The 14616-nt window shown below is 44.8% G+C and overlaps 1 protein-coding gene across 2 annotated transcripts in view; it reads left to right on the top strand.

The window, feature by feature from the left end:
* Window positions 1-14616, top strand: part of SLF1 (SMC5-SMC6 complex localization factor 1) — a 76791-nt gene that overhangs the window by 48688 nt on the left and 13487 nt on the right. For both annotated transcript variants that reach the window (XM_084628514.1, XM_084628515.1), the window contains exon 13: window positions 8102-8247. In XM_084628514.1, the coding sequence (XP_084484640.1) occupies window positions 8102-8247 (146 nt within the window). The remainder of the gene's footprint in view (window positions 1-8101; window positions 8248-14616) is intronic.

Consider the following 14616-nt stretch of genomic DNA (forward strand, 5'->3'; position numbering starts at 1 on the left):
ATCAAATTGTTTGCACCTTTGGACTTTGGGTATTGTTGCTCTCTGTTCATGTGAGAAGGACCAGGGGAAGTAAGTGGGTGAAGGAGTAAGCCCCCTAACATCCATGACTTTTACTAAAAATACCCCTGACTAAATCTTAGCCTTAGTTATCAGTGACTCAGAAATGGGTAATGCCATTTTTGACGTAGAGTGCTACTCTCCTTCCCCTTTTGCCCACTCATCATCATCATCATCACTCCCATAACCGCATTGGTCGTTGGGGCACCATCACTGATGAGCAATCAACCAATTGTCTCCACCCCTGATGATTGTGTGTCAATGCTTGAGTATCCGCAAAGTCCATTCCTGTCCACTCTTCTATGTTATCAGTCCATCTCTTCTTCTGTCTACCTCTTCTTCTCTTCCCCTGTACTGTCCCTTGGAGGATGATCTTGGATAGGCCAGATGATCTTGTTACATGGCCTTACTACTTCAGCTTGTGCTTCTTCACGGTCGTCAGGAGGTCTTCTTATGACCCAGCGCATTGGGTGATGATGTTGTGGACCTCTTCATTAGTGACGTGGTCGAAGTAGGAAATGCCCAGGATTTTACCGAAGTATCTCATCTCTACTACCTGTATTTTCTGTTCAAGTTCTGCCATAAGGGTCCGTGGCTCGCACGCATACTGAAAGATGGAGATGACCAATGTGTGCATCAGTTTCAGTTTGGATTCCAGGGAGATATTCTTATTCCTCCAAATTGGCTTTAGCTTTGCCGCTGCTGCTGCTGTTTGCACAGTTCTTGCACGAATTTCTGCCTTGGATCCTTTATCAGTGATGATTGCCCCCAAATACTTGAACTGTTTCACTGGCTCCCGCTCGTGTCCACTGACAGTGATATGTGAGCTGATCCCATCATGTTTGTTTGTCATCAGGTTGGTTTTCTCTGTACTGATTTCCATACCGTATTTTGCGGAGGTTTCATCCAATCATTTCACAAGGTTGGCAAGTTCATCTTCACTGCCTGCCATGCCATCAATGTCATCAGCGAACTGAAGATTTGAGATTGTTCACCCCCAAATGCTGACTGCATATGTGATCTAGGGCATCAGTCATTATGCGCTCCGAGTAGATGTTGAACAGTGTGGGCGAAAGAAGGGAGCCTTGCCAGACTCCAACAGTGGTGCAAAACCACTCTCCTATTGTGCCATTGACAAGAACTGCACTGCTGGCCTTGGCGTACAGTTGTTTAATGGTAAAAATAAGCTTACGACCAACATTGTACTTCTTCATGGTTCCCCAGAGAGTTTTGTGCCATACTCTGTCAAGTGCCTTTTTGAAGTCAACAAAGATATGGTGGATGTCCTGCTGATGTTATAAGTACTTCTCACCTAGAACACGAAGGTTGAAAATCAGTTCTGTGGTGGTACTTCCAGTAGGAAAGCCAGCCTGTTGTTCAGCAATGATATTGTCTTCTTGTGGCTTCAATCTGTTCACTATGACTTTCAACATTTTGACACAATTGCAGGTTGCCTTTCTTTGGCAGAGTAATGATTAGTGACTGTGTCCATGTGGAGGGCCACTTATCTGTCTGCCAGATCTTGTTGCAGATCTTGGTGAGTACATCTATTACTATTTCTCCTCCGAATTTCATCAATTTGGCTGGGATGTTGTCAATACCTGTAGCCTTTCCATTCTTGAGTGATTTCACAGCTGTCTCCCCTTCTTTGCGTAGTATTAGAAAGTCCTACTCCTCCTCTATTGAATCTGGGCTGTCTAAGACACTAGAATTTCCATTTGTCTGGTGGTTATATAGATCAGAGCAGTAGTTTGTCCACTATTGATGTCCCTTTCTTCTGTAAGACTATTCCCTTCTTTGTCTTAGATTACGTTAGCTTTGATCCATCTCTCCTTTGTCAGATCTTGTACAACCTGGGAGGCTCGTTTGCTATTTTTATTATTGATACACTCTCTAATTTTAGAACATTGCTTTTCAATCCATATCTCCTTGGCCATTTTCATTCCTTTCTTGATCTTTCTGCCAATCACTCTGTATTTATCAGCTCCCTCAGTGCTGTTCTTGTCTCTCTCTTAAGTTCTCTTCTAATGTCGCACATTTCTAGTATTTCATTTGTGACCCATGGTTTTTGTCTTCTTACGATGTTTTCCCAAGGATGTCCGTTGCTGCCTCATTCATTACAGCATTGAAATTGTTGGTCATTGTTTCTACGTCTTCCTCTAAAGCAAGCAGCGCGGGGCAAATTTTCCACCGATCATCACTTGAAATGACTCTCCAGTGTTTTGGTCTCGGAGTCTTTCTAAATCAAACTTGTTTCTGGTGAATTTTGGCCTGACTATTTTCCTTAGCCACAGGCATAAATTTAGCATCACAAGGTCATGCTCACTTCCAATATCCGCACCGGGGAAACTCCTTGTTTTAGCTCTGTTAATCCCAAAATGAAATCAGTTTTGCATGATGATGTAGTCTATCTGGCTGTGATGTAGACTATAAAGTTTGTGCCATGTTGATTGTCTAGATGCTTAATGTGTTTGCAAGAACCAGATTGTTATAGCTGGCAAACTCCAAACGTCTCAATCCTCTCTCATTCATTACCGCATTACAGAAAGGGCCACAATAATCTCGCCAATCTGCCTGTACAGTATCCACTTTAGCATTCCAACCTCCTTGTACAATCAGGATATCTTTCTTGTGTACCTTATCGATAGTGTCTTGGAGCTGATTGTCATAGTCTGTTGTAGGGACTTAGACTCGTTACCACTGTGATATTAAACAGTACTGCCTTTAGACGGATGTAAATAAGCCTGCTGGACATTGGGCGGCATCCTAATACTGAATTCTTGATATCTTTATGCACAAGAAATTCTACACCATTGACATATTTGTCCTCTCCACTGTATTAGAGTACATGGCCACCTTCTGTTAGTACCTCTCCAAAGTTCTTCCATCTGACCTCAGAGATTCCTAGGAGGTGCCAGGTGTATTGTTCCATTTCGTATGTGAGTTGTTTCAACCTCCCTATTTGTCTCCATGTCCTTACATTCCACGTGGCTATGGTGATGTTATCTCTTCCATGGATCCTCTTTGTTGGGGTAACATCAGAAGTATACTTGTCCCATCTGCCCCGGTGGGAGACAGATGGTACGGTCATTATTAGCCCGGGCTGCGATCAATCCGGTATGGACATCGTTGACTTGCTCATCATATGGTGTGTCTTGGGCAAATTTCTAACTTGGCTAAGCCCATCCCTCTCCCCCTTTTAGTCGCCTCTTATGACATGCAGGAGGAGCAGTGGGCCTATTCTGTCCCCGGACCCACAGGGGAACTTTTGCACACTCAATCCTTCCTAAATAGGCTATAACCATTGATTTTTAACATCCCAGTCATGGTTAATCATCCCATTGGTTTTAGTTATATCAACTAGATCACATTTATGCTCATAAGAGGAATTCAGATTGCTCATTTGTTTGTTATCCAGACTCCTAGTATTGGTGTATAGGCAATTCAAAAAATTTCTTCTCTTCATGTGCTTTGGTTCCTTGATTAATTTTGTTCTCAACATCTCAATATTGTGCTAAGTGCTCTTATCATCCCTCTTTTTACCCTTCCCTTTTGCTATTTGCTTAATGCCCTCCTGAATACTCTAGCTAGCTTTTCCCAAAAGAGACTGGTCCCCCTTCTACTGAGATGGAAGCCACCAAGCTATACAGCCCCTTCTCCCCATAAAGAGTGGACCAGTGTTCCACAAACCCAAAACCCTCCACCCCTTACCTAGCCAGTAGTTCCGTTATGCATATCAATATTTCTGACCCTACTGGGCCCTGTGTGGAATACACCACACCAGAAGACCAGTGTCATCTTCCTAATCCTGGGCTAGATTCCTTTTTCCACCTCCCAAGGGGGCTTTACCACCAGCTCAATACGTTCCTCTGCCAGCTCTAAACAGATTATTATTCAAGTGCTTGTTCATGTCCATTGCAATGTAGGTGTGTGCTCGCCCCAAGTGCCAGAAAGTTTAAGTTCTTTTAGGGAGCAGAAAGCCATCCACTAGAGCTACGTACCTGGAAAAGTGGGAAAGATTCTTGATCTGGTTGGCGCAGAAAGGTGTCTCATCCACATGGTCATCAGTGCCTTTCATTCTGGACTACTTGCTACACCTGAATCCGCAAGGGCTATCGGTGTCATTGATTAGAGTCCACCTGTATGCAGTTTTGGTGTGTCACCTGTGGGTGAAGGGCCAATCTGTCTTTGAAAACCAATCTGCAGTTTGTTTCTCAAGGGTTTAACAGAATATGCCTCCAGGTATGTCAATCACTCCCACCCTGGGATCTCAACCTGGTATTGTCGAGACTCATGGGTTCCCCATTCGAGCCATTGGCAACGTGTCTTCTGCTCTACTTGTCCTGGAACGTGGCCTTCCTGGTGGACACAACTTCAGTTAGAAGGGTCTCGTAGATTAGGGTCCTTACATCGGAACCTCCGTACATGGGATTCTTCAAGGACAAGGTCCAGCTGCATCCTCAACCAGCCTTCCTCCTGAAGATGGTTTCACAGTTCCATAGTAACCAGGACATATATTCCTTCTGGTCTTCTATCCAAAACTGCATGCCAAAAACAGGAGTAGGAACTTTACTCACTAGATGTCAGATACACACTGGCCTTCTACACAGGACTAAATCGTTTTGGAAAACTACTCAACTTTTTGTGAATGTTGCAGACTGGATGAAGGGTCTCCCAGTCTCAGCCCAGAGAATCTCATCGTGGATCACTTCCTGTATCCACATATGCTACAGCCTGGCGAAGGTCCCTGCTCCAGTTCTGACCACACGTACTACAAGGGCACAAGCATCTTTAGTTGCATTTGTGGTATATGTCCCTATCAAGGACAACTGTAGATCGGCAACATGGTCTTCGGTCCACACTTTTGCGTCTCACTATGCCATCACTCAGGAGGTTAGAGATGAGGCTGAGTTTGGCAGAGCAGTGCTACAGTCTGCTTGTCAATGAACTCCAGACCTTTCCCCTACATCTGCTTGGAAGTCACCTACATTAGAATTAACATGAGCAAGCACTCAAAGAAAAAGGGTCACTAATCTTCCATAACTGTTCTTCGAGATGTGTTGCTCATGTCTATTCCAAACCCCCTCTTCCTGCCCCTCTGTTAAAGTTAGCTGGCAAGAAGGAACTGAGGAAGTGGCGGATTGGTAGGGCCCTTTATACCATCATTATGAAAGCGTGACTTCAGGGAGCACCAGAGGTGACCTGACTGGTACCACTGAGGGAATACTTTCTGGCAGCAGTGCTCGGAGCAAGCACATACCTACATTGGAATGGACATGAGCAACACATCTCAAAGAACAACAGTTAAGGAAGGTTAGTAACCATTTTATCATGGCTCTGATGAAGAATTTTCAAGCAGAGAACCATCCTGCCCCAGCTCACATATCGTTTTCATCCTCAGATAAAGCTGTAGTTTCCAAGACATCTAAAAGACATGACTACAAGATATTCCAGGACATGTTACATATAATGACTGCCACATTGGAGATTACCGTGGACATAGTCCAGGGGAAAAAAATCACTCAAGCTCTGGAATATCATCCACACTCTGATTCCTGGAAGTCTTGCAATACTCATCATAAGGGACTTTTAGAGCTGTCTAAATTGCTCTGCCAGATGCCTGCCTCCCTGTCATCAACTTTGAAGAGAGGAGACCGGCACTTGAGGTTCCTTCCTAGGTTTTTGAGCAATTTTATACATACTCCATAGTGGGATCATTAATTGTCACTGTGGCTAATGAGAGGTCGAGACGAAGCCAATGAAAGGTGACACCAGAAGAGAAAACTCCCAAAAATTAAATTTGGACAAAAAAATTATTTCACAACAGTCCTCTAAATGAGAATTGCCAACTACCAATACCTGTTGGCAAATTATGATTATGTGAATTGGGTTCTATGGTTAAATTCTCATTTCAGGACAACAAAGAACTTATTCTCTTATTGCTGAAGATCAGCTTCTAGCATGCACATCCCTCCAAGCAGCCCTTGATGCTGTGGATACAGCCTCTAGATCTCTGGTGACTTCAGTTGCTGTGACGAGATCCTTGTGGCTCCACTCTTCAGGAATCCCTAAAGAAGTTCAAGTAAGAATTGAACATCTCCCACCTGAGGAATATGAACTCTTATACTTTCTGAAGGACTCGCATGCCACAACGTGATCTTTAGGGATCTATACTCCTGTACACAGTGAAAGAACTTTGCCTCTGCTGTGATGGAAGCTTGATCTTTTTCGTGTTGTTTTTTTCCAGACCCTCCACCCAACCCATCCTCATCATTTTTCAAGGACTCCTCTAACAACGATGTGTTACATCAGGATGTGCAGTCACTTCTAAACTTTGGAGCAGTGGAAGAAGTTCCTTAAGAATACCAGGAAAGTGGTTTTACTCATTTTTTTTATTCCCAAAAAGAATAGGTGTCAAAAGTTCTGCTCCAGAGGGGACAAAGTTAGGGATCCAATAAATTTATAGTCACATGATCCCTAGACCTGATGTAAGATGACTCTCCAATTCCATTAATCCTGAGAGTTCTCAGGCAGGACTCTGTTAGAATAATCCTGGAAGCTCCAGCATGACTGAGACAGTTCTGGTACTCAGAGCTAAAGAATCTATCCTCCAATACAGTTACTTCCCCAGCCAGAGGCAAAATCACAGAAGCATGATCAAATGGTTCATCTGAATCCATGGTCCCTGCATCCTGAAGTATAGATGCTGGCTGGCTGACAGTGGAAAGATCCTGGATCCGGCCCATAGTGTTTCCACTTTGGATGTACAGCTTTGGATGTAATCCTCTAGAGACGCTGCAGAAAGAGTATGGCAAAATCCTGGAGCTTCACAGACAAGTCTGAGCTGCCTGCAGGCTTCCCAAAAATCTCATAACTGGGAAAAGGCCATTTCCAGAAAGGAAGTAATCCAGGAAAGGCATTTCTGTTCTAAATCTACTTGCCTTCTTCTAATGAAGATCCCTTACACAAAAACTGAGGATACGTTTACATTGCAATAAAAGACCTGTAGCAGCTGGTCCAGGTCGGCCGACTTGGGCTCATGAGGCTTAGGCTGTGGGTTATAAAATTGTAGTGTAGACATTCGAGTTTGGGCTGGAGCTCAGGATCTCAGACCCCATGAAGTCAGAGGGTCTCAGAACCCAGGCTCCAGCCCAAGTCTGAGCGTCTACAGGGCAATTTTATAGCCCTGCAACCCAAGCTTCATGAACCCGAGTCAGCTGACCTGGGCTCTGAGAGTCGGTCCTGGGTTTTTTTTTTAAAATCACCGTGTAGACATACCCTCAAAATACTGAACTTAACAGAAAACCTTGTTACTTTAACCAAATACACATTGTATTCAAATGTAGCATTTAATTTATTAATTTGGGGGAGGAGGGAAAGTGTTCTAAATGCCTTCATATGGAATATGAAATTTGTAAAAACAGGTGATAAAAGATTTGGTTATAAACAATGTTGAGCATGTTTGGGGGAGGGGAGTCAGCCTCCATCTCCACCTTTTGTTACAATCATTGGACGTTCTTGATATTGAATACCATTAACATATGTGTCAGCATCATGACAGCATAGCATTCATCCAGGATTTGCTACTGCACCATGTTGCTTTTGTTATATGCCTTCTTGGCTAATGTTTCATACTCTTTTTTTTTTTTTTAATATGGATGGTATTATATTGTCCCATCTGAAATTTTGAAGATTATCACTAGTGTAACTTCCTTGAATAAATACTTTCCTTTTCAAAAATCTTAGCATAACAGTTATGCAGATTGTATCAGAGATAGTCTTTTATTTAAAAATGATTGATTTAATATTTTAAGCAGATTCACTTTTTAAAACCTGATGAGCGGTGTCACAAAAACTATGCTTGTTAGCTACTGGATTATATGTTGTTTGTAAATTGGCAGTTTTAATCATTTAATTTATGAATTAGCAGTAGTAAGGAAAGAAATCCAGCAGGGGCATGAACTATGATTTCGCCGCCTTTGATATGGCTCATGTATCTATCTTTTATTTATTTGTCTGTCTGTTTAATTTTTCCCCAACCTAGACTTTTCAACACAGGAATTAAAAATGTTCATTTGTTCCATACCATCTCTCTGGCTTCAAATGTTTGTTGCAGAGGCAGTCTTTAAAAATTTATGTTTACGGAGGAACATTACTATTTCTGCCAAACCTCTTTCTCTTCACAAAATAGTAAGTAGCATTTGTACTGTTTGATACTGAACTACATTTTGGAATTTAATATGACTAACCGACTAATGAGATGGAATTCTGGAAACCAATAATTTTTACTTATTTGCCTTCTCCTTGTCCTACACCACAGTTAGAGATGATATGCATTGCCTGTGTCGCATTCCGTCCTTGGAGAATCCAAAGCGTTTAAATGAAAAATAATATTAGGTTTGGGTTTATCCTGGCACAGATATGAGATCATAGTTCAAATATGGATATGATTTTCTTTCTTACGAAGCAATTCTTAGTGACAACTGTCTTGTTAAGGTGGCAGCCTACACCAACAGATAAAGTGAAAAACATTAAAAATAATCCTTTTTCATTGCAATATTAAATTCCAGGTGTAGGAATATGCCCAATTTTGTGTGATAAAGTAAATACTGAAAAAAGGCAATTCTATCCACTATATTATTCCCAAACACAACTTTGTTTCATGATTCGGAACAGCAGTCGTACTGTACCATCTTCTGCCAGGGAGGCAAGAGATGAGGATTGCTAGCAGTCGTATTGTACCATCTTATGCCAGGCAGGCAAGAGATGAAGATGGCTAGCAGTCGTACTGTACCATCTTCTGCCGAGCAGCCATGAGATGTGGATGGCATGCAGTCCTTCTGCACCGTCTGCTGCCAGCCAAAGATGTAAAAGATAGATGGAGTGGGTCAGAACAAGAAATAGACCAGATTTGTTTTGTACTCATTTGCCTCCTCCCCTGTCTAGATCACACTGCAGTCACTCACAGAGAAGGTGCAGCGAGGTAAATCTAGCCATGTATCAATCAGAGGCCAGGCTAACCTCCTTGTTCCAATAACAACGATAACTTAGGTGCACCATTTCTTATTGGAACCCTCCGTGCAGTCCTGCCTGAAATACTCCTTGATGTACAGGCACACCCTTTGTTGATTTTAGCTCCCTGAAGCCAACCCTGTAAGCCGTGTCGTCAGTCGCCCCTCCCTCCGTCAGAACAACGGCAGACAATCATTCCGCGCCTTTTTTCTGTGCGGACGCCATACCAAGGCAAGCATGGAGGCCGCTGAGCTCATTTTGGCAATTAGGAGCACATTAACCACCACACGCGTTATCCAGCAGTATATGCAGCACCAGAACATGGCAACGCGATACCGGGCGAGGAGGCGACGTCAGCGCGGTCACGTGAGTGATCAGGACATGGACACAGATTTCTCTGAAAGCATGGGCCATGACAATGCATGCATCATGGTGCTAATGGGGCAGGTTCATGCTGTGGAACGCCGGTTCTGGGCTCGGGAAACAAGCACAGACTGGTGGGACCGCATAGTGTTGCAGGTCTGGGACGATTCCCAGTGGCTGCGAAACTTTCGCATGCGTAGGGGCACTTTCATGGAACTTTGTGACTTGCTTTCCCCTGCCCTGAAGCGCATGAATACCAAGATGAGAGCAGCCCTCACAGTTGAGAAGCGAGTGGCGATAGCCCTGTGGAAGCTTGCAACGCCAGACAGCTACCGGTCAGTTGGGAATCAATTTGGAGTGGGCAAGTCTACTGTGGGGGCTGCTGTGATGCAAGTAGCCCACGCAATCAAAGATCTGCTGATATCAAGGGTAGTGACCCTGGGAAATGTGCAGGTCATAGTGGATGGCTTTGCTGCAATGGGATTCCCTAACTGTGGTGGGGCTATAGACGGAACCCATATCCCTATCTTGGCACCGGAGCACCAAGCCGCCGAGTACATAAACCACAAGGGGTACTTTTCGATAGTGCTGCAAGCTCTGGTGGATCACAAGGGACGTTTCACCAACATCAACGTGGGATGGCCGGGAAAGGTGCATGATGCTCGCTCGCATCTTCAGGAACTCTGGTCTGTTTCAAAAGCTGCAGGAAGGGACTTTCTTCCCAGACCAGAAAATAACTGTTGGGGATGTTGAAATGCCTATATGTATCCTTGGGGACCCAGCCTACCCCTTAATGCCATGGCTCATGAAGCCATACACAGGCAGCCTGGACAGTAGTCAGGAGCTGTTCAACTACAGGCTGAGCAAGTGCAGAATGGTGGTAGAATGTGCATTTGGACGTTTAAAGGCGCGCTGGCGCAGTTTACTGACTCGCTTAGACCTCAGCGAAACCAATATTCCCACTGTTATTACTGCTTGCTGTGTGCTCCACAATATCTGTGAGACTAAGGGGGAGACGTTTATGGCGGGGTGGGAGGTTGAGGCAAATCGCCTAGCTGCTGGTTACGCGCAGCCAGACACCAGGGCGGTTAGAGGAGCACAGGAGGGCGCGGTACGCATCAGAGAAGCTTTGAAAACCAGTTTCATGACTGGCCAGGCTACGGTGTGAAAGTTTCTCCTTCTCCTTGATGAAACCCCCCGCCCCTTGGTTCACTCTACTTCCCTGTAAGCTAACCACCCTCCCCTCCTCCCTTTAGTCATTGCTTGCAGAGGCAATAAAGTCATTGCTGCTTCACAGTCATGCATTCGTTATTCATTCATCACACAGATAGGGAGATGACTACCAAGGTATCCCAGGAGGGGTGGTGGAGGAGGGAAGGAAAATGCCACACAGCACTTTAAGCACAGCACTTTAAAAGTTTACAACTTTAAAATTTATTGAATGACAGCCTTCTTTTTTTTGGGCAATCCTCTGTGGTGGAGTGGCTGGTTGGCCGGAGGCCCCCCCACTGCGTTCTTGGGCGTCTGGGTGTGGAGGCTATGGAACTTGGGGAGGAGGGCGGTTGGTTACAGAGGGGCAGCAGTGGCAGTCTGTGCTCCAGCTGCCTTTGCTGCAGCTCAACCATACACTGGAGCATACTGGTTTGGTCCTGCAGCAGCCTCAGCATTGAATCCTGCCTCCTCTCATCACGCTGCCACCACATTTGAGCTTCAGCCCTCTCTTCAGCCCGCCACTTACTCTCTTCAGCCCGCCACTTACTCTCTTCAGCCCTCCACCTCTCCTCCCGGTCATTTTGTGCTTTCCTGCACTCTGACATTATTTGCCTCCACGCATTCGTCTGTGCTCTGTCAGTGTGGGAGGACAGCATGAGCTCGGAGAACATTTCATCGCGAGTGCGTTTTTTTTTCTTTCTAAGCTTCACTAGCCTCTGGGAAGGAGAAGATCCTGTGATCATTGAAACACATGCAGCTGGTGGAGAAAAAAAAAGGGACAGCGGTATTTAAAAAGACACATTTTATAAAACAGTCGCTACACTCTTTCAGGGTAAACCTTGCTGTTAACATTACATACATAACACATGTGCTTTCGTTACAAGGTCGCATTTTGCCTCCTCCCACCGCGTGACTACCCCCTCAACCTTCCCCCCTCCCTGTGGCTAACAGCGGGGAACATTTCTGTTTAGCCACAGGCAAACAGCCCAGCAGGAATGGGCTCCTCTGAGTGTCCCCTGAAGAAAAGCACTCTATTTCAACCAGGTGACCATGAATTATATCTCACTCTCCTGAGGATAACACAGAGAGATAAAGAACGGATTTTGGTTGAATGCCAGTAAACATACACTGCAATGCTTTGTTCTACAGTGATTCCCGAGTACGTGTTAATGGCCTGGAGTGGTAAAGTGTCCTACCATGAAGGACGAAATAAGGCTGCCCTCCCCAGAAACCTTTTGCAAAGGCTTTAGGACTACATCTAGGAGAACCACAAATGCCAGGGCAAAGTAATCCTTTCACATGCTTGCTTTTAAACCATGTATAGCATTTTAAAAGGTACACTCACCAGAGGTCCCTTCTCCGCCTGCTGGGTCCAGGAGGCAGCCTTGGTTGTGGGTTCGGGGGGTACTGGCTCCAGGTCTAGGGTGAGAAACAGTTCCTGGCTGTCGGGAAAACCGGTTTCTCCGCTTGCTTGCTGTGAGCTATCTACAACCTCCTCCTCCTCATCATCTTCTTCGTCCCCAAAACCTACTTCCGTATTGCCTCCATCTCCATTGAAGGAGTCAAACAACACGGCTGGGGTAGTGGTGGCTGAACCCCCTAAAATGGCATGCAGCTCATCATAGAAGCGGCATGTTTGGGGCTCTGACCCAGAGCGGCTGTTCGCCCCTCTGGTTTTCTGGTAGGCTTGCCTCAGCTCCTTCAGTTTCACGCGGCACTGCTTCGGGTCCCTGTTATGGCCTCTGTCCTTCATGCCCTGAGAGATTTTGACAAAGGTTTTGGCATTTCGAAAACTGGAACAGAGTTCTGATAGCATGGATTCCTCTCCCCAAACAGCGATCAGATCCCGTACCTCCCGTTCGGTCCATGCTGGAGCTCTTTTGCGATTCTGGGACTCCATCATGGTCACCTGTGCTGATGAGCTCTGCATGGTCACCTGCAGCTTGCCACGCTGGCCAAACAGGAAATGAGATTCAAAAGTTCGCGGTTCTTTTCCTGTCTACCTGGCCAGTGCATCTGAGTTGAGTGTGCTGTCCAGAGCGGTCAGAATGGAGCACTCTGGGATAGCTCCCGGAGGCCAATACCATCGAATTGTGTCCACAGTACCCCAAATTCGAGCCGGCAACGTCGATTTAAGCGCTAATCCACTTGTCAGGGGTGGAGTAAGGAAATCGATTTTAAGAGCCCTTTAAGTCAAAATAAAGGGCTTCATTGTGTGGACGGGTGCAGGTTTAAATCGATTTAACGCTGCTAAATTCGACCTAAAGTCCTAGTGTAGACCAGGGCTTAATATCCAATCTAAACCTCCCCCACTGCAACTTGACACTATTACTCCTTGTTCTATCATCTGGTACCACTGAGAACAGTCTAGATCCATCCTCTTTGGAACCCCCTTTCAGGTAATTGAAAGCAGTTATCAAATCCCCCCTCATTCTTCTCTTCTGCAGACTAAATAATCCCAGTTCCCTCAGTCTCTCTTCATAAATCATGTGCTCCAGCCCCCATTTTTGTTGCCCTCCGCTGGACGTTTTCCAATTTTTCCATATCCTTCTTGTAGCGTGGGGCCCAAAACTGGACACAGTACTCCAGATGAGGCCTCACCAATGCCAAATAGAGGGGAACGATCACGTTCCTCAATCTGCTGGCAATGCTCCTACTTATACAGCCCCAAATGCCGTTAGCCTTCTTGGCAACAAGGGCACACTGACTCATATCCAGTTTCTTGTGCACTGGAACCCCTAGATCCTTTTCTGCAGAACTGCTGCCTAGCCACTCAGTCCCTAGTGTGTAGCAGTGCATGGGATTCTTCCGTCCTAAGTGCAGGTCTCTGCACTTGTCCTTGCCGAACCTCATCAGATTTCTTTTGACCCAATCCTCTAATTTGTCTAGGTCCCTCCCCCCCCCGCTCTCCTGTTGGTAATAGCTCATCTTAAGCGATCACTCTCCTTACAGTGTGTATAACACCCATTTTTTCATGTTCTGTGTATATATAAATCTCCACACTGTATTTTCCACTGAATGCACCCGATGAAGTGAGCTGTAGCTCACGAAAGCTTATGCTCAAATAAATTGGTTAGTCTCTAAGGTGCCACTAGTACTTTTTCTTTTTGCGAATACAGACTAACACGGCTGCTACTCTGAAACCTACCCTCCAGTGTATCTACCACTCCTCCCAGTTTAGTATCATCTGCAAACTTGCTGAGGGTGCAATCCACGCCATCCTCCAGATCATTAATGAAGATATTGAACAAAACCAGCCCCGGGACCAATCCTTGGAGCACTCCGCTTGATACCGGCTGCCAACTAGACATGGAGCCATTGATCACTGCCCATTGAGCCCGACAATCTAGCCCGCTTTCTGTCCATCTTCTATACAGAACAGTTGCCTTCAGATATAGAAGAATTCAAGATAGATGGGAACTTTTTTATGCATTGTTCACCGTAAATAGTCTTTAAACAGAGCACTGGGGAAAGACATATGTAAGCTGACAAAACAAGCTAAGAAATGAACACACAAGCTAGCTTTACCATGTGTAATCAACACATACACAAAGAAAACTCTACTAATGTTTATATAACATAGTCAGCATTATTAAGTCTTCATATGACAATTGCACAGTAAAGTAAATGGAAACATTTTTTCAGTGAATAAGGCAAATTCTCATTCCTTTTGCAAATTTTTCTTGGTCTCATGGAGATTTCCCCCTCTTCCACAGGGTGGTATTAATTTCTGGCCTAATTTTGCCACCTGAACTCCTGTTGAGTAGTATCTTGTTACCTAAGTAGTCCCACCTTAGCAGTATAAACATTCTTAAACTTTTTTAAAGTAATGGGTGTAGTGATGTGATTGTGGTTGGAGACGGTCTTAAGTAGAGTAAATGCAGCAAAAGATGGAGGGAAAATGAATTGTAATTTCTAATGACCAGTTAAGCAGTACTTCTTTTTCCCTAAACACAGTCATAAAAATTGTAA

This window comes from Lepidochelys olivacea, assembly GCF_965140295.1.
Source record: "Lepidochelys olivacea isolate rLepOli2 genome assembly, chromosome: 5".
In the NCBI taxonomy this organism is placed as follows: Eukaryota; Metazoa; Chordata; order Testudines; family Cheloniidae; genus Lepidochelys; species Lepidochelys olivacea.